The 25,438-nt window shown below is 42.4% G+C and overlaps 1 protein-coding gene across 4 annotated transcripts; it reads left to right on the top strand.

The window, feature by feature from the left end:
- The first annotated feature begins 29 nt into the window (after positions 1-29).
- MTHFS (methenyltetrahydrofolate synthetase) lies at positions 30-24,336 on the top strand. Of its 4 annotated transcripts, none has more exons than XM_061999947.1 (3): positions 30-83; positions 3,886-4,150; positions 23,524-24,336. In XM_061999947.1, the coding sequence occupies exons 2-3, from the start codon at positions 3,940-3,942 to the stop codon at positions 23,745-23,747; spliced, it is 435 nt and encodes a 144-aa protein (XP_061855931.1). In that variant the 5' UTR covers positions 30-83; positions 3,886-3,939; the 3' UTR covers positions 23,748-24,336. The 4 variants fall into 4 exon arrangements, with proteins under 4 accessions (XP_061855931.1, XP_061855928.1, XP_061855930.1 ...); XM_061999944.1 differs by lacking the exon at positions 30-83 and adding an exon at positions 227-481; XM_061999946.1 differs by lacking the exons at positions 30-83; positions 23,524-24,336 and adding exons at positions 227-481; positions 4,352-4,797.
- The last annotated feature ends 1,102 nt before the right edge of the window (positions 24,337-25,438 follow it).

Raw genomic sequence — 25,438 nt, 5'->3', positions numbered from 1 at the left:
AGACAATGGTAAAAGATCCCACCAAGGCGTAATTTCCCCTTCTACAATGAAATTATCAAAGGGGAAATTCTTAATCGTCTACGGTAGGCAAAATAACGATGGTCCTTGCCAGGGGTTGTCAGGGCCGCGGCGAGCCCCCGCGGGCGGCGGTGGCTGGAGCCGGGCGGAGCTGGCAGCCACCTAGGCCCCACAGCGCTGACACCGCGGCCGGCTGCCCGCCGCCGAGCGGGGCCTGGCAGCGGGCCGGGCCGGGAGCGCTGCCCGCCTGCGCCACCGCCGACCCGGGGTTCGAGAGGGCGAAGCCGCTACTGCGGCCCGGCTGTCGCTGCGGCCCCGGCGCATGGAGCTGCCGGGGGAGGGCGGCGAGATGGCGGCCGCGCTGCGGGCGGCTAAGCGGGCGCTGCGAGGGGAGCTGCGGCAGCGGCTGCGGGCGCTGGGCGAGGCGGAGAAGCAGCGCCAGTCCCGCCTGCTCACTCGTAAGGTGGGTACGGGCCGCTGCCTTCCGGGAAGGGCGGCCCGAGGGTCAGGGCGAGCGCCGAGGAGCCGGGGCCGGGGCCGGCCCTGCGTGGGGAAGCCCGCCGGGGACTTTCCAGGCCCCGCTGGGGGCCGAAGCGGTGACTCACGGGACCCGCCGACCCCTTAGCCGCTGCCTCGGCCTTCCAGGGCCTCCCTCGGGGGTGCCGGGGCTCCGCCTCGGCCCCCCTGCCTTCCCCCCTCTTCCCTCCTAGTTAATGTCGGGGACCGGAGGCGGTGGCTTCGGTGTGTGCAGCGCTTGCGATGAGCAGTGCCAGCCGTCATCATGTTAAAGCATGGGGCGTTTGTGAAACCGGAGGCAAACGCTGTCATAAACCCCAAAGCAGCGGGGTTTCTCATGGGGTTATGGTGGGTGTTTATCTCAAACGTTTCATATTAGACCAGCTTTATGGCCAGCTCCTAGCGATACATATAAAAATACTGCAACTGAATCGATTTGGCCTCTTGTTTAACTGTCATTTCCCTTCTGAAGCTTTCAGTGCTATTTCTTCTATGCAGTTTTATTTCTAATGTAATTTTTATACTTTAAAAGGTATCAAGCAGAGTTTACCTAACTGGCATCCTAGCACAGCATGGTACCAACGTGTACTCTCGAAATGTCCTGTTTGCATTTGGGTTACAAAGTTTTTATATAGATGTATTTTATCATTTTAATAAATGCAATAAAATTTTATTTTGCAGTCACTGCATGTAATAGAGCACAGTCCTCCTCTTTTTTTGCAGCACCAGCAGGTACTGCTAGATGATCTACATTTATATTGTTATTTTTCTGCCAGAGGATTGCAAATCCTTCATGGGTGGGATATAGCAGCTTGGAAACTGTAGGTCATAGCAAGTTTAACTGGATCTCATGTAAGGGTGATGGTCTGTTTCTGTTTTAATTGGGAATGTCCTGCTGCCATGATAGTGCATTTTAGTAATCACGCATCCCAGACTTAAATGTCTTAATTTTTAGGAAATACTGGTATGCATCCTCTTCAAAAATGCAGAGTCCTCTGCCAACTTCATAAGCACCTAACCCATATAAGTATCGAATTTGTAGGAGCCCTCAGCCTTTGTTGAAGTGCAGCTGACATTTCTGCTAGTGAGAGCACCCTAAAAGACACAGCTTTTGTTTAGCTTAAAAGAGGGCACTGGGGAATACGACTAGAAATTGATGTTATCTTGCCATTTGAATAACCTGACACAAATTGAAAATCCTTAGCTTGCTTGAGACAGAGTAGTGTTGCACAAGTGGCAGAAAGTAGAGCCATCTCCCTTTCAGGAGGATAATAGATCAGGCACCAAGAGGTCTTTAAAAACGCTAAGAAAATATTTGGAACCATATAAGGCTGAAAATGTCGGTTTAGTGCTTGCAACTAATAAAAGTGAGCAGGTCATTTTTTAACACCTGAACGAGGTTTTAAGCCTTAAAAATCTCATCTCAAAATGATCTTTAAATTCAAAGTGAAATAGCTTCATAGGCTGACCTAGCCACTAATATTTAATTAGCTTTTGGGTGATTATTCCTGTTTAATGTTTATCTTCGTGATTAAAGTCATGCTGGTTGCATGCTCTGATTCTGCAAAAATAGCCATGGGAGGCAGGTAATTTTTGTTCAGTGTGGAAATTTGTCACACTTCTAAGAAACTGCTCCGAGTCATAGCAACTTCACAGTTCTGAAAACATCCGAAATTGTGTCTTCCTGCTAAGATGTGGGTTTACATCTTCAACCTCTTTCTCTACCGTACGGCATAATCAACTTGTTACTGGACATGTCGGAGCAGATGAGGTCTGTGTGGTGCCCACAGCGCTCAGCACCACTTTGAAAGCGGAAAGTTATGTGTTTCAGTTTATCTCTTTTCCAAACCCTTGAGAAGATTCAGCTGTGAAGGCCTCCAACAACATGAACCACAGGCATTGTCCAGAGTCTGCAATTAAAGCTACTGTGGAAATTAAGTTCTTGAGCTTAATCATTTAGTTGGAAAAATCCAACTAAAGGTTGTAAAGGTTGTGTAAGGTTGGACAAGTTAGAGATAATATAATAAATAATAGCATAAATATGGTTTTGAACTGTTAAGGTGTTTTTATGGCCAAGCAACACATTGCTATCATTTGGTCCAGAGCATTTCTTTTTTTCTCTTTTTGTTTTGCCTTAACAAAAATATATCCATCTTCTGTGAATATTTCTTTTTTTAGGCTTTTAGCTGCTCTGCAGGAACGAAAGAATGGAAAAAAAATAAAGAAGGGGAGTGAGAAACATCTCTCAACTCGGATAGGGATATTTATCTCTCAAAACAGGGCCAGGGCAAAGGCTAAAGCTCAGAAGAGCAAGTTACCTTGCAGTTATACAAACACTGAGCAGAGGGTTTGGTGTGCTCTGTTCTGTAGATAAGGGCAGTTTCTCAACTGTCTGATATTTTTGACAGATTTTTACAAGTGCCTGGAATAAGAATAAATGACATTTAAATGAGAAGGGACGGGTTTATGTTTGTTTTGTCCAGATGTAAGTTACAAAATATGCAAGGTACTAAAGAATGAGCAGACAAGCCTTTCAAAACCTCCTTTCAAATCTTAATATGGAATTCAATCTGAAATGGGACAGAGACTGAGTGTGAGGTATGAATCTGCTGACACTTCTTCACCATATAAGGGTTTTTCATTTTCTTTCCTTTAGTCAGTCTTTTGTAAACTCAGCACTGAGAACCTGATGAACATAAAAAAATGGCAAGGCCTCCTTCCTTCAAGCTGTGAAAATTGAGCAGTAATAAGATCACTTATTAGAAGCAGGTGAATTTTGAAGTCATATATCTAAACTTGCTGTAGGGAAGGCATTTCAGGTTAAAAAAAGAAAGGAGGACCTGGTCTTAGAAGACTTTGTGCTCTGCGGTCATCTGCTCTGATGGTCATTTTCTTTTGAGCTAGTATCATCTCCTTATTCTGCCTAGGCCTGGATGAGAGATGGAGCATTTTAAAAGGATGGAAGAAAGGGAATGTAGACCCCTCATGTCTTGCATAAGCTGGCAGTTCTGACCTGTTCTATCTTTCTCCAGTGATGTTGGGCATTTGAGGATATCTGTATTACATGGCACCAATATTTAAAAGTTAAGGAGGTTGTGTCCAAATTTGTTTGTTTCCTGTCCCAAACCTGTGTAACAATGTTTTGTTTTCCAGGTGCAAAAATTTGCCTATTTTGATTTTGCTGATGGTATAAATGTCGAGTAGGAAACAACATCAGTTTATTCTTATGATGCATAGTAGTTTGTGTCTCTACCCCTTTCAGTGGATATTTTGCTCCAGTTGTGTGTTTACTTCAAATTAAGTTGGTCAATTGTAAACTTTTCATAAACATTGCATCAATTTCCCACGTAGGTGATCAGCCATCCCAAGTACCAAGAATCCAAAAGAATTGCAATCTTCCTCAGCATGCCAGATGAAATCCAGACAGAAGAAATCATTAAGGACATTTTTAAGCAAGGAAAAGAGTGTTTCATCCCACGGTACAAGCCTCACAGCAATCACATGGACATGCTAAAGTTATCATCGGCCGAAGACATTTTGTCACTTGCGCTGACATCCTGGAATATTCTTCAGCCTAGTGACGATGACAGTGCAAGAGAGGAGGCTCTTGCTGGTGGTGAGTATTTTTTTCCTACATTGTGGGGTTGTCAAGCAGGAGTAGCCTGGAGGCCAGTAGGAAATAATCTGATGGCAAGAATGAAATGGAATGTTACACTTAGGTTTTAAATGTTGTGGAGGTGCTTAAATCAGTGTAAGTAGATGTTCCTTTCTCTTGCCTGTTCTTCCCTACCCTGTGCCACCCATGATACATCAGCAGAGAAGGAACAAGAGTGCACAGCTGATCCAGGTGAAGAAAACTCAACCCTCCAGATAAATGAGATTCTTGGTCTGATTCGTGAACATCCTCAGTGCAGACTCAGCAAGCATAACATGGAGGCTTGTGATGGAGACAGACACTTGCTGGGAGTAGCTTAGGCTGCCATGGAGAGTCCTGGGCATTCAGAGTTTTAGGATGCACTCTGGGAACTTTGGTTTGCACTGACTGAAAGGTAGAGAGCTTTCTGGGTGATGCCTGTAAGCTGACAAGAGAATTTTCTGAAATCTTTGATCCTGCAAATTGTATTGCATGGATGACTCACAGTGCTGATACAGAGCCTGCCCATGCAGAACAGCTCTCTGGACTGAGACCTTAGACTGAAAATAAAAGGACTTTCTTTTAGGCCTGGATGAATATTGCAAAGTCTTTCCTGTCATTGTTCTCTCACATTTTAATTTTCATCTTATAGTGCTTTCTCAGATACTGGGTTTTCATAGCATTGAAAAGCTAAAAGTTCGCTTAGCTCTAGCTAGTGGCATTTGTGGTTTGATCCCAAAACTCAGGGTGAACTCATGCTTGAAACCTCAATCTGACAGAATTTTTTCACTAGGTGAAAATGCACCATGCAGGCAGCTTCCACACCTTACAGACTTACCAGCTTTTTAAAGCTTTATAAATGAACATAACATTTATCTGGCTCTGTTTGGCTGAACTTGGGTTTGTATTTGCTTTGGGATGCCAAGGTGCTTTCTCAGAACACTTCACTGTGTTTATTTCTCTTTTATTTTCCATTTCTACCTCTTTCCTAATTCAGAATTCTTTCTGTGTCGACATTTTAGCTAGAAATGGATTTCACTGCTTCATGCAACCATCTCCTTTACATTTAACATTTAACACTGTTCCTTGTTTTTCTAATTTTTGTAAAAAAAATGTGTAGTTTGGTGGGATTTAGGGGCTTTTGAAGGTAACCCTTAAAATGTCCAGGTTTCTGTTGACTGAGCTTAGTTCAGGCACTCAGGACAAGCATTTGTGTTACTAATGAGCTGGGGAGGAAAGAAGCAAGCTTTGGTACCTGGCAAGTTCTGGAGCTACTGTTTTGTTCTCTGCATCAGGGTATGATGGGCAGGGAGCAATGCCAAAAGAGCTGCTGCAGTCTACAGAGAGATGCCAAGAGACCAGTTGTAAAGACTGGTGTCTGTCCATGTCAGACTTGTTCTGCCTGAAGCTCGATTTTAGTCTGTTTGTACTCAGTAATTTAGCAATAATTCTGTTTGGATTGAAAGTCACAACTTGGCCCTTTATCTTTTGACAATTTTTGTAGATTAGAGAGTATGGGTAGGGATTTTTCAATATTGCATAATCAGACACCCCCCATCCCCCAGTTTGTCCCCAGACAAACAGACACTGCATCTCAATGTGTCTTTGAGTTCCTTTTACTGTATTTTTTGGTGTCAGTTACTATATTTTTGTTAAACTTAGGGTACATTTGCAGTAATGCAGATTGCTTTGCTGCTACATTCATCTTCCATTGTTGGAATTATGCATGGATGAAACATTTATCTCTGTGATGTTATCAAATACTGTGGTGATCTGAGGCATTTACATTGTTATAAGGAGATAACATGGTGTTACATTAGTAATGTTCCCATTGCTGGCATAAGTTGCAGTGTAATTTCCAAGAAACACCCTGCAGGTGCATAAATAAGTCATGCCATTTCTGAGTGTATTCATTTTGCATGACAAAAAGCTTAAATTCACACTGTCCTTAAAACTTGAGGCATGGTTATTGTGAAGAACAGCTCACATCTAAGATGAGGTGTAATTGTTGCAGAGTTTCGCTGTCTTTAGTAGCACTCATAGGCAGTGTTGAACAGACATGAACTTTTCCTTTTGGAGACAGTCCTTTTTCTCTTGGATCAGTGTTTAACCAATTCTTATCTTGGTAGGACACCACATTACACCTTGTTGGCATAAACCAAGATCACTGCAGTTTTGGTAGCAGAAAGTCTATCATCTCTACTATGCATGGCTGACAGCAATTGTCATAGGAAAAGGTGCTTGCTTTCTTTAGACTGAACAGACAGTATAGAACAAAGGTGGAAGAAGTTCATGTATTTTGTTTGGAATAGGAGGGTATGTAGGTGTGTGGCTTTCATTTCCAGTTATACCTGCTGAAAGATTTAGATAACTTCTGGAGCAAACCATTTGCTTAATTGATACCCATTCCTCTTTGTGTCCTTGCCCATCAGAAGTATAAATGTGCACTGGTAGCGAGTTTTGCCCAAGGTAATAGTTTTGATGAAAGTGCAGGTGGGTTGCAGTAATTGTTTACAGGAGTGTAGATCCCTTGCACAACTTTGGAAGGAGTAAATCAGATAAAACCATACTCCCTGTTTGCTTTTTATCACGACTCCTACAGAAATGTAAAGGACACTTTCCCCAGCAGCTCTAATTTCAATGTGGTTTAGGGAGGCGGTGTGATTCAGCGGGCTGGACATGGGTTTCCTCATTTGTTATGTTATTTGTTACTACTTAAACCTGTTCTGAGAACTATGGGTGAAAGCTAAGTTATTCCTCTGAAAAAGGAATTATTCTTACTGGGAATCAAAAAAGAAAAAGGCTAGATTGAGTGTCTCCATATGGGGAAATTCTTGGAGGTGGCTTCTTTGAAGTGAGGCAGGTGGCCAACTTTGGAGTGAGGGATCTCAGCTGGAAGTCTTGGAGCTGAGCAAATATTATGCTTAAATGTTCTAACTGAACTGAGCTACTGACTGGTACTAGAAGGTGTACAATAAATTACAGACAACTTCACCTGGGCAATGGGGAGAGGGAAATTGACCTAGATGTTTTTCATTGGCCAAGAAATGAAGAGTTATTAGGAATTATGTCTCTGAGTCTGCTTTCTCTAATGGATTGTGATGTGTTTTCCTAATAAATACAAGAAACAAAATTATGTGTACAAACTTAATTCAACCTTTTTATCAGTGTAAATTCTGCCCTGCTCTTAAAGTACACTGTTATATGGACCTTGCCTGTCAGGTCTGGGCTCATTCAAAGATGAGCCTTGATGCAATGATTTGGGCTCTTTCAAAGATGTAGAAGATGAACATTGTTTGCTGTTGGTGAATGTCACTAACTAGTATGTGCTCAGTCATTTGCTTTCTCTCTGCAGGCCTTTTTTATTGTGCATTATTCAGACCTTTGTAAGGAGGGAGAGATCCATCTGTGCTTTTTTGATCACTACAGCTTTCGATGACTTAAAGGTAGCAACTGGTATTTGCTGATAGAGAAGCACCAGAGGCTTGGGATCCTGGTTCCAGCCTGAGTTATTCAGAGGAACTGCCCTCAGTGAACACAGTCTTTTTTGCTTGTTTTTCCAAACATTACAGTTTGTTGCCTCAAAATGATCATTTCCCAGGCTTGTGTCATGGTTGAGCTAGACCCCTTTTTCCAAGCATTAATTCTTCTGCCACCATAATGCCCCTTTCCATTCTTCTGTTGCCCAGCCTATCTCAGTCTCCCTCTCCAAGTGTCCTTCTCTAGCCTTTCTCACCATATTCCTCATTTCCCTCTGCCCTTAGACCTAGCCTGTCATTTCAGGAGCAGCTGAGCCAACATAAATAGCTTGCCCCTGCCAAAAGGGAGGAGGTCATGTGCTTTGTCTTCTTTCACTTGTCTACTTTCAGACATACAAGATTCCCTGTCCAAATTTACTCATTTCCTTCCCCAATGTGTTGGCTTGTTTCTCTTTTTCATTGTCTTAGAAAAACTCCTTCTCTGTTATTTTCTGCTAAACAGTACAAAAGACATGGTTTTATGATTCATTCTTTTAGGCAGTGCCTGATTAAATAAACCATTGCCCACTTTCCTCCTCTTGGTCCCCACCCCTCATCTCCTGTGTCAGCACAGATGCCCCTGCAGCCATATTGGGAGCTACAGTGAAAACAAGTTCTGACTAGAAGTAACCCAGCACCAATAAAAGGTTCTTCTGTCAGACAGAGTCACTACACAAATTTGGACTGATGCAATTGAAGGGCTGATAGGAAGCTGCTGAGGGGTTGTGTAAATAGGTGGTACGCCAAATAAAGTCTTAATGAAACTTCAATCCTAATTTCCTTCCATGTTTCAGTTCCCTTGCCCCAATTAGTGGGAGTAGGAGAAGCCACTGAAATGAAAATCTTTCAGAGGCCTTGTAGTTGGAAGCAGAGCTGTCAGGAGGAGACGAGACTACAGCTCGATGTGCTCTGTCCTTTCAGTAATACTGGCTTAAGGAGTTTTCCCTCCATGTGTTTTCAGTATATTCTTACCTCTGTTCCTCCTCTACCCTGTTTTTGTTGGGATGTTTTTTAACCCAGATGTGTGGATCCAGTTTACTGTGCAGCTGCACCAGTGCAACACGTGTGTGGTAGGAATGAGTAGGCAGGATGGAGGGAACACAGAATTGTAGGAGTTGGAAGGGACCTCTGAAGATCATCTAGTCCAACCCCCTGCTAAAGCAAGTTCCCCTTGATCAGATCACTCAGGAACGCATCCAGGTGGATCTTGAAAACCTCCAGAGGAGACTCCACACCCTCCCTGGGCAGCGTGTGCCAGCTCTTGTAAACTGGCACTGGCTCCAGCAGCAGTGTGGAGAGAGTGGCATCTTCAGAGAGGCCCGGTACTTAAAAGTCTTTTTCAGCCCTAATGGTTCAATGTGTTTCCTCAGCCTCCGCAAACAGCAGGTTTTCAAATATCTACACCATTGCATAAGCCCAGCTCAAATTGATTTGAACAGGGCTAAAGCCACATCCTTGACACAGAGGGTACTCTGAGCAGGATTTCAAGTTGTTGCCTCAAAGCATGGAGTAACAGAGCTTTCCCCATCATTTTTTTTTACTAGCTTTGTTCTTAGAAACCAGCGAACCATTTTGCCTGAAATAAAAGAAACATAACCCTCCCTCAGTTTGGCATAAATACCCAAGCTGAAAAATGCCAGCACTTGAAAATACAGCATCTTACATATAATAGGGAACGCTGAATAATCTGCTACCGCTCTACTAAAGCGTAACGTATTTTTGCTCCCAGAAATGAAGCTATTAAGAACTGGACTTGTATTTTGTAATTTAGTTTGGAGACTTCTGGCATTTTCAGCACTGGAAACTTTAGTGGCCTACCAATTGCAATACTTGTGTTGTACCTTCAAGATAACAAGTGAAGTATTAACTAGATGATCAATGCTTGAAGTAACAGTATATTTAATTATTAATAATAAGGAAGGATGCATATTTCAGACAAAGTAAGGAAATACTTGCATATATCTGGCATCAACTTGCTGCAGCTTCATTTTCACATAACATTTTGAATGTTGGCTTTTAAGGTTGTTGTATCTTTCTGCCCTTAAAACTTTCAGAACACTTTGACTTGGTTGTGGCATAAATTTCCACAACCTGCTGGTAACAGAAACAGAGAGGGACATCTTACCTGTGTGGATTGTGTTTGGTTTGTATGAGCTGTTTATGCTGGGAAGCGTGACACTCTTGCAAGGAAAATGCTGGCTACCTCTGGGCTACAGTTCCAAGCAACCTCAAGTAGTTGGAAATTATTCCTGAGTGATCATTAGCCCTATTTTAAACTTTCCCCTGCAGAAACATTTTAGTCTGAAGATCTTCTTCACCTGTCTGTCTTTAAACTCCTGCTATTTATTCATACATTCAAAGAGTCTGCATTTGCTGCCAGGACTGATAGCCTTGTAATGCCATCAGTATTCTTAGTTCTACCAAATTTTAGCACAGTTCTTTGGAAGTGTGACTGAAGTGGTAGCAACACAAAGAGGTTTAACTTACAGCAGCAAAACAAAATGAGATGTAAACAAACAAAAAGGGTTGTATGTCATCCCCCCAAAAAGATGCAGTGGGAAAGGGTTGAAACATGAGGCACATTAGAATTTAGAAATAAAAGCATGAAAATACTGTGTCTTGAAGCACAGGGAAGGTCTAATAGGCTACTTCAGCTCTGTTAGATGTTGCATAGCTGTACATGAAGGCATAATGAGGCCCTACAAAATGATGCTAATCATTCTGAAAAAAGACGTGTAGTGAATCATACTCGGGGCAACTGTGAATATTTAAATGTGATATATGCAGATTGGAATGTATCTGGAATAAGTGAAATATGGGCATGTGAAAAGCAGAGATGTTAAATATGGCTGCTTAGGAAAAAACCAAAAAAGTGCCCCAAACAAGATTGTGAAGTGATTGAGTGTACTATTAGATTTTCTTTTCCTCTAGGAGACTTGATTAAAATTTACAGTGCAAAATATGTCAAGGGATAGATTATAATTTAAAGTCTTTTTGCTTTGGTCATAAAAAAGAAAACCTGGGAGCATGGCATGAAACAAAATTGAAAATCGAGGCTTAGCTCTTAATGTAATTTATTTTTTAATGAAATGATTTAAAGTTTGGAATGAACTTCTGCTTGGAGACAATGAGCCATAGTATTTTGCTATGCATAAGGAGAACAAATTCAGTGCAAGGAAAGCATTAACATTTTGGTGCTGAGTCTTCTCGTGGAGAGAGGATGCTTCCCCTCACACAGTGCAGGATCAGAGCACTGGACATACAATCCAACTCAGTGTTCTACAAGAGTCAGGAAATCTCACAACTTGTAGCAATGTAACAATAACCAAAATTTATTCCAACTTCTGCAGCTGCAGTCCCTGGCTTATCCTCTTACAAACAGGTTCTGGTTTCTCGTTACCTGTGGGCATTTGGAGCATTCCTCTATAAGCATCTAATTTTATTTGTATTAAGCCCTTGGCTCTGCTGCCTTCTGACAGCTGTGAGTTGTACTGGTTGGTTAGCTGTAATGTGAAGAATTATGTTCCTTATTATGCTAATATTGTATTGCTACAATGGGTGAAATATTATATTCCTTGTATTCATTTTAAATCTGCTGCTTTCAGGTCAAGTCATACCTCATTCTTCTATAACGAGAGTTAAATAAGGATATTTGATTTACTTTCTTTTTATTATTGTTTAGTTAAACCTGCATTGTATCTATTGTATTTTTTCTCTATCAAACTTTGTCTGTTTTCTTATTTCCATATAGAAGCTTTTCTAGATCTGTAAGACTTCCAGCTATTACTCTTTCAACCTTTGCAATCTCTCTGATGTTACATTGGAGAAAAGATGCCTGAGACAAAATGTGATGTCCAGGTAAAGAAATACTGTGAAGTGTATGTAGTGGCACTGTAGATGTTAATTCTTTCTGTATATACCATAACACTGCCTTTCAAATCATCTCACTGGGCAGGTCTTCACTGGTTTCCACACAGGCATCCCACAGTGGTACATCATTACAAAAATGTCTGTTCCAGTATTAAAGAACCATAACATAACTGTATGTTATTTTGTCTAATGTGTCCTGTAGCAGATAGAGCTTGGAAAATGCTTGCTTGTGGAAATAAAATATTTCAGGTGTTGGACCCAACTGTGACAGCAGTTTCCTTCAAGGTTATGGTGCATGCCAGCCTTCAGTTGAAAGATGTGAGACTCCATCCTGGGCTCTGAGATCGGCCTCTCCTACAGCCAGTGTCTGCCCTTTGCCCTGATGTCTGCACCAGCTTCCACAACTCTGAGACAGCTTAAAAACAGTCAGCACCCAATTTGGTGAATGCAGATATTATTTAGCTGAGCTTCTCCTGGTGCTCTGTTCAGAAACAGGTATGCCACTATGGAGTCTCTGTCTTTAAAAGAATTTGGGAAAAATGCTCTGAAATACAAAAGTGGATGCATTTCTGTGGCCTTTATAATGCCCTTCAGTGTCCAATGTCCTCAATGTCCTTGGTGCAGTCTAAACCATGGACACCATGTGTTTTAATTTTAATGCTACCTGTACCAGGAAATGCTGCAGTGAACGTGCAGGGCTGAGAACTCTGGAACACTACAGCTTTTTGCTTTTAAAAAGTTCATCAAGGTTTTAAAAGAGTGCTTTTCTTTGTAATCATCCTAAGTGTCACATCCACGTTTGCCTTCTTGCAGAAAACGTTCTCCTTGCTCTCAGCAAAACAACTAAAAAGATTACTTCTACTGTAATCAATGAAACTTTAAAGAGAAATGAAAGCAACATGGGTAAGGGCTTTACATTTACTGCAAGTGACTCTCCACTGTTCTGTTTCTAAGAAGGCTAATTTTGCTACACTGAGTGTGAACTGTAGCTTTGTCATTTTCTTCATACTGTTTCCTAGAGACAGGAGTCTCTCAAAACCAGGTAGGTTAGGTTCATTTCTGCAGAGTCTGTACAACAAACTCATACAGGGGAAATGCAAACAACCAAGTATCTCCACCTGCAGTAATTAATCCAAACAGACATTCTTTTCTCCCTCTATTTTCATTTTTTTGAAAGGAAGAGCCATCACCAAGCTCATCTGGGTGCCTTTGAGCACATCATCCGGGCAACCTGGAGAAGAAGAAAGCTTTTCCTGCTGCTTACCTGTGTAGGGTAATGTGGATTGAAAAGGGGGTTTGGTGAAACAGCTGAGCCCTGCTAGCAGCTGGCTGGTACCAGAAGGAGCACTCCTGCTGCCCTTTTTGTGCTCCCCTCATTCTCCCAGCCTTGTTGCCATCTCTGTTACTCAGTGCTGAAGAGATTCAGCTCGTGAATCTGGCAGAAAATTGCTACTTTTTTTCCTTTCTTTTTCCTAGGATTGGTTTTCTTCCAGCTTAGTGGGCTATTAAATCAGGTCAGCACATTTCCAGCTACAAAAGATTTGTCTTCCTGGCACAGTTAATCCCCACTGTTTTAGCTGAGATTCAAAATACACTGTCACTTTCCCTGTAGGGTGGGAAATTCCTTGGACCTGGACGAAAGCCACTGGCTTTCAGAGCAGGAGATTCATGCTGCTGTTTCACTTTATAAGGACAGCTCTTGGTCTTCATGCTTGGCATTGTAACTGGACTCAGTTCATGCTTATGCTGGCTGTTGTGCATGTGATGCAAGAATCAGCTTTTGGGGTGCAGATGGAGGACAGATTCCTGTCCAGGACTGACATGAAGCCCTTTACCGGCAGGTGTCAGCATTCCATACATTTACAGTGTAGCATTGGTGTCATTTAGGCTTTTTCTCGTATAATTAAAATCTCATCCAGACATTGTACTCACACACAGAGAAGTCTAATGTCTCAAAAAAAATCAGGTGTTAGAGTAAGGAGACACAGGATTCCAGGGAAAGATGAGTCTTTTAAGCTGTGCAAGCTTAAAAAGGTAAAAGAAAGTCTTGTGATGGCAGGATTTCTCAGCTGCTGTGACGTTAACACGTTTGACACTAACAGTGAAGGTGCCATCACCTCCACACCATCTGACTCTACATGTTCAATAAACCCTGCCTGTAGACATGCCTGATGTTCCCATCAAGTGGTGTAACTCTTTACAGGAGTCAGGCTTATGCGCTGATGAAGAAGTTGATGTCTTAACCTTTTCTACTTCACAAGCAACTATTCTGTGTGTTTCACGATAGACTATCTGCTGAGTGAGTCAAAGAGTGCTGGAAATATTGATAGTGATGCACAATGTGGTGAAAAAAAAATCCCCAAATGATTCACTTCTGTCATATTTTTCATTTAAAAATATCCAGACAGTGGCATGCAAAAGAGGACCAAGAGTGCAGAAATGAAGTAGCTCACATGCATATGTATCAGAATGGAAGTCTTTAATTAAGTGCTTAGGTAAACACTATGAGAAGTATAACTGATAAGTTCATAAAGAAATTAATGTAAAAACACATACACAAAGATCTTTGTATTTTGGGTCACAGCAGTGTTATGGCAATCCCAACATAAACAGTTCAACGGGTATGAGTTTCTCTAAAGGAGAAGATTTGCAGTCAGCAGTTGCTGATTTAACAAGATGTGTTGATGTGCTGTAAAGTGGCTCTAATGCCATTTGTCCTCTCTTTGGAATTGTTCCTTGGTACATCTTGTTTCCAAGTATTCTGATGGTTTAAAAATCACAGGAGAACCCAGGTGCAAGTCTTTGAACCAAACATTTTTCCTTGCCTGTGTTTTCCCAGTCAGACCTGACTATCAGGAGCAGACAATTTTTCACTGATAAGTAAAGCATTTCTAAGCAATTATTTCCTTTACTCTGAATTTGTAAAACCAGACATTTTTGTAGGTGGCATTGAGTGATTATGGTTCATTTATGGGGCTTAGGCAAACCTGATGAATAATAGCGAAATAGGAAAGTACTTGGTTAGATTTTCTTTTAGGTAGACATTTAGCAAATTCTGAAAATGAGACACTAGACCTCAGCTGACTCTTAAGTTAAACCTCAGGGGTAATGAGTGTGGTAATGCTTACAGCTTCTCAGTCTTCCCACATTGTGAAACCAGCTAGATTTGAACACCCTACTCAGGAGCTTCCCTGATGACACATGGAAGGTGATTTATTTGTGGGGCAGGATAGGTTTGTCTGTACATGACTGACATATAGCTGATGCTATACCATGCTATAAAGTGCAGTGCACTTTGCTTTTCAAATGCATTGGCACTAATTGTATAAGATTGTGTTTTAAATTATTTCAAAATAGGAGGGTGTTTGCTTAATCACAGCTTAGTAGCACAGGAGTTGATGAAAGAGCTTTATTAGTGTGATTTGTGGGTTTAATAGTGAGAGAGTGGCTGCCACTTGATTGTTTTAAACTTGTGTGACTGACAGCTATCATGTAGCTTCTCAGGGAAAAGTAGAAATATTTTAGTATGCTGTAGTTCAGAAGGGCAAGTGTGAACTGTGGAGACCAATGTTTCACGCTGACACAAAGCACTGACATGGATGAGTAGACAGATAAATGCTGAGTTGCTCAGTGCTTGTTTGTAGATTCTGCTGATGGTTCTATTTTCTGCAAAATGTTTTATTGAAATAATAACAGAAGCTGTCTCAGTCATGCCAGTGGACCAATTACCTGGGGCATGTGGATTGCAGAGTAGAAGGTCTGGTGGCATCTATATGATGTAAAAAGCAGATTATGGATGTGCAGGGATGTAGGTAAAATGTTTCTTAGAAGACAAAGACACAAAACCATCCTGATGCCTGTAAGAAATGGAAATAAAGCAAGTGATTGCCCCTGGTGAAAAAGCATTTCTTCTTGGATAAGGTGAGCATTGACCTTGAGGGCCCAACTGTGCCCCATAACAGGATATCATAGATGGAGGCTGTGGGATTGGAGGCTGATACTTCCATTTTGATTGCTGTGCCTTGCTAGCTTATGCTGGGTATAAAGTGAACATCTCCCTGGCTCTCCTAAAGCAACAGATGTCTATGAATGTTTAGAAAACAGTAAGTCCTGCTGAGGTGATGTGGTACCGCACAATTAAAGGTGTTCACATGGGGAAAACACCCGGAGGAAAAGCTACTGACTGCAGTTTAAAATGAAATGGGTTTTAATCTAATATGAAACACAACTTGTAATGCTGTTAGGTGACTGTTTGGGATCAATAGGAGACTACAGAATGAACACCAGAGGAGAGGTGTTTGTGAACAACCAACAACAAATATCTACAAGAGAAAAGAACTGATTTTTGTCAGCCTCATGTCACAGAGTCATAGAATCATAGAAGGGTAGGGGTTGGAAGGGACCTTTAGAGATCATCTAGTCCAAACCCCCTGCAGAAGCAGGGTCACCTAGATCAGGTTGCATAGGAACACGTCCAGGCAGGTCTTGAAGACCTCCAAGGAAGGAGCCTCCACAACCCCTCTGGGCAGCCTGTGCCAGGGCTCCCTCACCTCACACTGAAATAGTTTTTTCTTACTTTTAAGTGGAACTTTTTGTGTTCCAGCTTCATCCCATCACCCCTTGTCCTGTTGATAGCTACCAGAGAAAAAAAGGGATGTCCCAACCTCCTGACACCCACCCTTCAGATGTTTATAAATGATAATAAGATCTCCCCTCAGTCTCCTCTTCTCCAGACTAAACAGTCCCAGTTCCCACAGCCTTTCCTCATATGAAAGATGTTCTATACCCTTGATCATCTTGGTGGTCCTGCGCTGGACTCTCTCCAGAAGTTCTCTGTCCCTCTTGAGCTGAGGAGCCCAGAACTGGACACAGGACTCCAGATGAGGCCTCAACAGGGCATAGAGAGGGAGAAGAACCTCCCTTGACCCGCTGGCCACACTCTTCTTGATGCATCCCAGGATGCCATTGGCCGCCTTGGCCATGAGGGCACATTGCTGGCTCATATTTACCTTATAATCAGGACTCCCAGGTCTCTCTCTGCAGAGCTGCTCTCCAGCAGTTCAATCCTCAGCCTGTACTGGTGCATGGGGTTGTTCCTTCCCAGATGCAAGACTCTGCATTTGTCTTTGTTGACCCTCATGAGATTCCTCTCTGCCCAGCTCTCAAGCTGGTCAACTAGCTCAGGGTACTTTTCATGTAGTTGCTAAGGTTGGTGCTGAAGGGAGTCAGTGGGGCAATACTGGTTTACAATACCTGAGGATCTGATCCATTGTATTGTAACTTAGGTTTCCAAAGAGATGAGAATTTGTGCTGAGCTTCTGATACCGATTTTCAAAGGCTGTATAATATGAGCAAATAGGAATTATTGGACAAGAGTTTCCTTTTTGCTTAAAAAAGTTGCTGTGGTCCCCTCTGTTACTGGAAGAAATCAGCATCATTTGTTTTAGATTAATTACTTTTTCTTCAAATTATTATCAGTTGCAGCAAAGGATAATGGTTTTGTCTCCTTGCTCATTTGATTGGGAGTATTTGGCTTTTCCAGGGCTTAGTTGGAATAAGGAGTCAGTTTCATCTGGAGCAGTCACAACCATTCCAGGAGCCATGTACCTCGGTAGGGTCTGGGTTAAACCTGTAGTGAACAGATCTGGCATTTCCCTTTTTGGCTTTATACCAAGGCAAGTGTGTAATAGCAGAGATGCTGCACTTGAAACCATGCCAGGTTTTTTCCAAAGGGCAGAAAACTTTTGTCTGGAAGGAAATAGCAAGCTGTTAGTAACCTCGACGTGGTGCATGGGGCACCCAGGCCATTCTATGGAGAAAGCTTTGCACTAGTCATAAAGGGTAAGGGATTTGTTTTGCTGCAGTATAATTGAAATATTTTCTTCTGTGGAGTTGTTTTCCCTGAGGTCTGGTGATAAACCCAGACCACAGTGTTAGGTGCTGTGTAAATACGGAACAAGATGATGATCTGTGCCCTATAGAGTATATGTAGAAAAGCTAACACCTACCCAAGAGGCCTAAAAGTGCTGATCCTGAGAGTAATTAAAGTTTCAGTAACAACTCTGACATTAATTAGAACTTTCTGAGTTATTCCAACTCATTGGCTCATATCCTGTGTGTCACCAAGACTGATACTTAAAATGTTAGGATCAGATGATTGAGTTAATTTTTTCCTCTGTGCCAGAGCAGCAGATATAGAGGTAGCAGCTAGTTACTGAACCCTTTTCATTCTGAAAAGTAAGATTTTTCTGCAAAGGTTTTTCCTCCATTGTGGTCCTTGCTGGATCAGAAAAAGACCCAAGTAATCTTTCATTCCTTGGGAGCGAACAGCTTCCAATTATTTGTCAGCTCTGCAGAGGTTGTGCGTAGACTGATGTGACATTGTTTATGGCATGCATAGCACCATAAACACACCTTTCTGTTAAACACAAAGTTGTTGTCCTTGTTCTTCTGATCCTGTACCTTATGTGATTGTTTTCACCCTAGAAGAGCAGGGGCAGTCCCTGACTACCACCACGGAGCGAGCTGTGCGTGGAGAAAACCCACATGAAAAGCTCCTTCTCACCCAAAGTACCAGGCTGAGAGGATCAAGACATCTTTATGCTGATGGAGTAAACAATGCACAAACTTCTGTGCTTCTAGGAGAAGCTCCAACTGCACAGTTGCTGCTGTGAGGAGCAGTGGCATACAGAGCTGGTTGCTGTCAACCTCTGGTAGGCTTGAGCTCAGAAGGCATCTGTGCTGTGAGCGTGATTTTCATGAGCACATTATTGTTCTTTCAGGGACATAGGAGCTGCTGCAGCTAGGCCTCTGCCTCATCCTCTTATAAGTGCTTTGGAGGCAAGGATCAAAAGAGTCGTAGCTCTCACTTTGATGGTCCCAGGTGCCTTGCTGTGGCCACAAAGCAAGCAGGGGTGAGGAATGAGAAGGTGAGATGACAGAGTATTTCAGTTTCATCTTCCATTAGGACTGTCTAGCTGTGCAGGGGAATGACCCCACATGGTGGGTGGCAATGGCTGGAGGAGCACCTTCAAATCTGGGAAGAGAGCAGCTATATCTGGCTGCTATTTCTGAGGGCAGGACAAGTCCCCAGCAGTCTTTACAGGATCAGTATCTGTGCAGTTTGATGGACCTTTCTATAATTAACCATTGTCGAGAACACTTCTGAAAATACCGTCAGGCATTTCAAACAGGAATATCAGATTAAGGAAAAGAGAGGTAATGAGGTGCAAGGAGAAAATCCTTCCCTGGGGAGCAAATCAAACCTGATATCATCATGAAGGGTAATAAGAAATGCACTGCCAAACTGAGCAGCTGCCTAGGGGAAGTGAAACCGTGTATTCCTATTTAAAACACCAGAGAGGGCATGCTAATGTTTTGGTCTGCTGGTTAAGTCAGGAGACATGCAGTTTGCACAACTGCCTTTTGTGTGTAGTTTTGCCACATGTTTCCTGAGTCTGCTAAGTCATTTCACTTCTCTGTTACATAAGGTATGTCTTCAGTACAAACAAGAGTGTGCCTGTACCCCTGCCTGGCAGATTCTGAAGCTGTGAATCAAGATTGCTAAATAACTCAGAGCTACATGGCTAAGTGGCTGAATCCTGTCACACTACACAGAACTTGGCCTGGCTCTCCTTTTCTGGTTTCATGTGATGTCTCAGTGGCCCTAAGGCAATTCTGGTTTTTTGTATCTTTTCCACCTTTTGTAGTATGTTAGTAATTAATATAAGGCCTTATGTCAGACCATCACAGCAGTGTTTTTGTAACATCACTCTGAGGGTTTGCATTGCATATTCTGACATGTGGCAGGAAAGCTTATGTCTGTGTCTGAAGGAGCAAAACCAGTTTTGTTGATATAGAAGGACCACCTAGAGTGGAAGAAACCAGAGCTGTACTCTTCTGTCTTTGGTGCCCATGGGAATCCTGTCCCCTGGAGCAGGCATGGGTGTCACTTGGACTGGCAGTGCCAGACATTGTGTTGACAATTAAACAACATTGACCACCTGTGATCCTGTAAATCAATTTGTTTTCTGGCTGTGCTGTGTTTAGCAGCATAAATGAAACCTGTGTGGCCATGTCAGCATGGCTGTATGCCCACATTGATAGGTAAGTCAGAGTGTATTATTTCATGCACAGTGCTACACAGCTGAAGGAGCTGTGTCCACAAGAGCTCATATATACAATGAGGTGACTGTCATCCTAGTTACTAACCTCACTGGTGTACCCAGTAGCTTAGTTGCAGTATAGGAGCAGCACAGATATTCTCTACGTAGAAGCTAGAGCAGTACATTGTTACTTGAGACCGTGTTTTCAGCCCTTAGCAATTTGCAGACCACAAGCAAGTATTCCAGGAGAAGCCCATAGCAAAACTCTTGGCTGTGAGTGTACTTTCCTGGGCTCCTGGAATGTAGTCACAGGACACTCAGGGTTGCAAGAGCCACCAGTTAACAACTACAGACACGCAGGGGACAGTGGATGTTACAAGGAGAGGGTTGGAAACGGGGGGCAAATGTGAGCCCTCTCTTAGCATGTGTTACAAAGCTTTGTAAAAAAACACTAAAAACCAATGTGGTGTTTGATGCCCAAGTACCTGCTCTGTCTTCTCAGGGACAAGGGTGGCATTTCACAGAGTGGTCTGTGGAAGCAAGGGGAGTAGGATGTGAGAACAGAGCAGGACTGCAGTGCTGGAAGGGCTTGGGAGCACAAGGGCCTAACGCCAAGAGAGGTTAAGATGTTCTTACCCTCACCTGCTATCCTGTTGATGTACTCTCATTACTGATAGTGATCTTGTGTGTCTGCAATCTTGGTCTCATCTGTATCTGCAATCTTGGTCTCATCTGTGTGTCACCTCTCATCTTGTGACAGCTCTTCCCCCGCGCTGCCACAGGCACCACAAGAGGTTTTGTTGCTTCCCAAGTTATGTGGCGGGGAAGCGTTTTCTCCATGCACTGCTCTGCCATTCATTCTAGATGCCAGGGCAGGCTTTGGGGCTAACGCTGCTTGAACTGCCCTTGGGCTTCTTGCAGGGTAGCTGTGTCATTTTTCAACCAGAAGTCTTGTTTGCTTCAGTCTTGTGCTGTGTAAGTTGCATGAATATCAGACAGCGTGTTGTGAGTCAGAGCAAAAGCAGTCGGCACCACAGTGCTCCAGTAGGACAAAAGTACAAGGGTAACTGTTACAGTATTTTTACAGCATAGTTTCTCATAGTGAGATTTGCACAAACCTGTTTGAGTTATTTGGCATAAAAGATCCATTATTATAGAGGAACTAACTCATTAAAACAGCCTCTGTTTCTCCAGAGAACCCACAAGAAAACACAGCGCTTTAGTACCTCTGAATTCACTCAAGTGTGCCTGGTGCTATCAGTTAAACTACACAGAAAATATCTTTCTTCTCTCACTGCCCCTGACAATTCCCTCTGTCCTTAGTGCTTCCTTTGGCTGTCTTCTTCTGTCTGTAATACAAATGTAAGGAGAAATGGCACCTTTTTACTCTGCAGATTTGCCCCTTGTGTGCATTCTTGCTTACCAGCAGTAGTGACTGCAAACGTTTCCTGCTTTTTGCTGTGAGTCACACAGAGTGAAAACAGCTGAAAAATGTGTAAGGCAGAGTGTGTTTCTTTCTGTGCATCGTTGGTATTTGGTGCATGGTTTCTGAGCCACTGGAATACCTATGCAAAGCAAATGTGAGGCAAATTATGGAGAGGATAAGCAGTGAGCACAGGAGTAACTCGGGGAGGATTTGACCTGCAGAATCTATTACCATGCTAATTGAGAGATACATGATCAGCTGGTTTCTAGATCCTAGTCCATAGGCCTGACCATTGGCAAATAGATGAATTTTTACATGCAAATTGAGGAGATGTGACATGGTACATCCAACAGGAGGTACATGGAGATGCCCTTTTCAAGTGATACCATACTTCTGCCCTCAGATCTCTTTTCCTCTATTTGCCATTTGCCATTTGTCTGTCCTATGAGTCAAAAGTTAGCTGCAGCCTGGTAAAACACCCAGACTCCTGTTTATTTCAACCAGTGATATTCTGTGGTCTGCCCTTTGGCTAATTCCCTTCTCTTACTCCCCTGACCTCTTTAAAGAAGCCATACTGCTTAACTGTATGATGCCAGATTGGCAAGATTGATCTTTTCTAAGCATTGCACACTATGTTGCCTTTCGTATTTTATATCAGTGTTCTAGTTACTTCATCAGGTCGTGATGGATTAGAGTTCACATCAGTGACTCTTCTCTGAATGATGAACAGTGTAAGGAAATCTCCAGGAGCCTGGGAAGTAGGTGCAAATGAGTTGGTCTTTTGTGAACTTTTACAATGCTCATCCAGGTGGAGTTGGGAGTTGATCTCAGATGGGATTCCCAGGTAGCTGAAAAGGTCTGCTTAGCATTATCCCTTCCAGTACATGCTCCTACACATGCTCTTGAATGCTGAGCATCATTCCCCAGCTAGATGTAGTGAGAACAGATCAATCCAAAACAGCAGGAGAGAGTAGATTTGGACATAGGGAAAGTGGGAAAATACCTGACATATCCTAGCTCTGATGAAGGAGCAGAAGCTAGTTACAGAAAAGCTGCTCAGAGCTAAGTACCATTCCTGTAAGAAGGAAGGAGCAGTGGACTGAGACACAGTATTTGCTTTCTTTCCAGACTCATGTCAGCTATGTTTTAGTCTGCAGTGGCTTTCCACTACAGTTCCTGCCCTTCTTCTGCTTAAGTGTCTGTCTGCTGTAGCAGCAAGTATTGAAAGACTTGCATTGTGAAACTAGTAAGTGGGATGCTCCTGCATTCAGTAGTCAGCACCAAGCCAGCCAAGATCATTTGTTTATAGGATATCCTTGCAAGACTTCTCCCACTAAACAAGTCTTGCATAAGTAATAGACATCTCCAGACTGGCTGCCTCCATGCCTGATGGTCACTCAGCATAGCAGCCAGTTTCCTTTGCCTACCTGGCAGTGATGTGAATCAACTCCTGACACAGGTGGGCAGCCAGGTGTAAATTGTAGCTGGTACTTGGTGCGGTGCTGGTCCACATCCATTCTCAGAGGATGAACAAAGCAAGAAAAAAGAGCATAGCTGATCTTGCATTTTTGTCTGGAGCTTGTCTGTTGATGGGGTCTTTTGTCAGGATTTCACCAGCCTGTTTTGTCCAGATGATCATTGGTTTATGCAGCTTATTTCAGTTTTTTAACTGTTTTTGAGTTCCAATCGAATGCAATCTCAGAAGAGTCTTAGGGAGCCCATACATATCTCCAGAAGGAGGGATATTCAAGGCAGACAAGCAGAATGCCTGGATATGCTGCTGCAGCAGCAGTGAAAATTGCTAGAGTCTCAGGAGCAAAGTCCTTTGGGAGAAAAGGAACCAGACATCACAGAGAGACAAGCCTTCAAATCTTGATCTTGATATAAGAAGGCAAATACCCACTTTCAGAATATATTGTATTCAAGGCTTTTTGGTTTTGGGAGGTTGATTGAAGGTTCATGACATCTTACAGTTTTGTCAAGAAGATGCTTTCTCTCTGTCTCATATGTCTCCTTTTCATTCTCTTTCATTTTCCATTTTTGTATTTGAGGTTGAAGTTCATTAGATTTTCTGATTCCTCCTGCATGTCATTTCAGTGAGTTCAGTCTCTGCCTGGATTTAGAGTCACAGTCATTACTGTTTGGAAGTGTGGGGTTAAAATGCTAGAATAAGTTTGTTATAATGTAGATTTTTTTCCTTCTGTTTTTTCAAGGTCTCATTATTTTGCAGATGAACCAGTATGCAACTGAAAAGAGGGAAATGTAAATTTACAGGTTTAGTATACAAAGTATTTTTCATCTGATCAAAGAGAGGGAAGAAGCATTTTGCAAAACACAAAGCTTGCATTTTTGCAAATGTCTTAAATTATGTGGATGTAGTCAAGCCATCAGGAAATCCACAGTGCATCCACTAACATTTGTTTCATTTTTCTACAGGAGGTCTTGACCTTATCTTCATGCCAGGCCTTGGATTTGACAGCAAAGGCAACAGACTGGGAAGAGGGAAAGGATATTATGATACCTATCTTGAAAGATGTATGAAACATCCTAGTGGAAAGCCTTACATGATTGCCTTGGCTTTCAGGGAACAGATTTGTGAATCAGTGCCTGTGACAGAAAATGATGTCCAAGTAGATGAAGTCCTTTATGAAGACAGCTGAGAGAATCTTGATACCAACCCACCTTCAGTGACCAACCAAAGATGTCAGTCATGACTTTTTAATAGTCACATGTGACTTCGGGAGCAATACAGTACACTATTTGTCTTTAAACCAAAAAAACCCACCTCACAGTGTGGTAACAGTAGTGAGGATTGCATTGATTTGCTTCTAATTAGCAAATACCTGGTGTGAATTCTTCTAAAATCAATAGAAACAAGAATGTGTGACTGTTTATTAGAGAAAGGACCATTTCCTCTCATCATACTTTTGAGGAACAATCTATTTAATACTTAATAGTTTTATTATTCCAGTTGAAAAGTAAACTGTCTATATTAATGACAGTTCTTGATCTATTCTTGAATTAGAGACTTCGTGTTGTAAAAGTTGTTAGTACTTCAATATTATGTCCGTCCATGAGCAAAAAAGAAACTGTCAGATAAGTCCTGCAGTAAACTGGGTTAAAAATGGTGATTGGAAAAAGAGCCTTAATTGATTTTAATGTATATGGTAATTTTGACTTTATTTGGCCCTTTAAATTGCCTTAAAATAAAGGGAGTATCTGTGAATAAAAAAAATGTTGATGTCCATAGCTTTGGTATATGGTTCTTTCCTTAATCTGAAAACAAGATTGCAATGTAGTAAAAAATACAGTCAGCGAGCTCTCTATCTGGAGAAAAACAGTTCTTGTTGTGTACAGTAATATTCAAAATGACTCCAAGTTCTCTAATTTTGTACATGGGCCATTCATAATGTCCCAAAATATTACCTGAAGTGTGGATGCTATGTTAAAGAGATGCTATGAATTGTGGAGAGCAGGCTTTATGGGATGAGTAAGTTTTTGGGTGGAAGGGTGGTTGTTCTTGAGACCATCCTGGAAATTGAGAAGAAAATAGGGAGTTTTCCTCTAAAAAATACCCTCACCAGTCAGAGACAGTTCATTTTCCTCTACAGTGCCTTCATAGTGATGACACAATATTTCCAGTCAGGATCAATCAAACTGTCGAAACCTCATGTTCATTCTTTAGTGCAGCTTCACTTTTTCTGTACATGTTAAACTCCTCCCTCATCAATACACCAGTGTATTTATTTTCACCAAACTACTCCATGTCATCATTAAGAAATCCATGAGTTCTCAAGGGCCAGCTGAGGAGCAGAAAGGCCCCAAGACTTTCTCAGGGATAACTGGTTTTGTGAACAGATACTTGTATTTCTGTTTTGCTAATACAGTAACTAATTAAACCCTCTTGCTCTGGGGTAAACATAAGCTTAGCAGCTCGGGTCTCTCTGGGCTGTGCTCCCTGGTGCTTCACCATCCTGTGCTAGCAGAGGTCCATCTGTCTGAGGTGAAGATACCTTTGGTATTGGCCTGCTGGGTTTCCCACCAGGATGTACAGAAAAGCTGCAACCTGAACAAGACAGCTGGTAGCAGTTTGCAATATGGGCTGTTCAGCTCATATTTAGGCTCACTACAGCCTCCTATCAGGTAGTTGTAGAGAGTGATCGTCTCCTCTCAGCCTCCTCCAGACTAAATACCCCCAGTTCCCTCAGCTGCTCCTCATCAGACTTGTTCTCCAACCCTTCACCAGCTCTGTTGCCTGTTTCTGGGCATGCTCCAGCAGCTCAGTGTCCTTGTAGTGAGAGGCCCAGACCTGAGGCCCAATATTCAAGGTGCGAACTCACCAATGCCCAGT

The sequence above is a fragment of the Colius striatus genome, chromosome 7 (assembly GCF_028858725.1).
Source record: "Colius striatus isolate bColStr4 chromosome 7, bColStr4.1.hap1, whole genome shotgun sequence".
Lineage (NCBI taxonomy): Eukaryota > Metazoa > Chordata > Aves > Coliiformes > Coliidae > Colius > Colius striatus.
The sequence above is the reverse complement of the archived record's forward strand: the minus strand, read 5'-3'. Positions and strand labels throughout refer to the sequence as shown.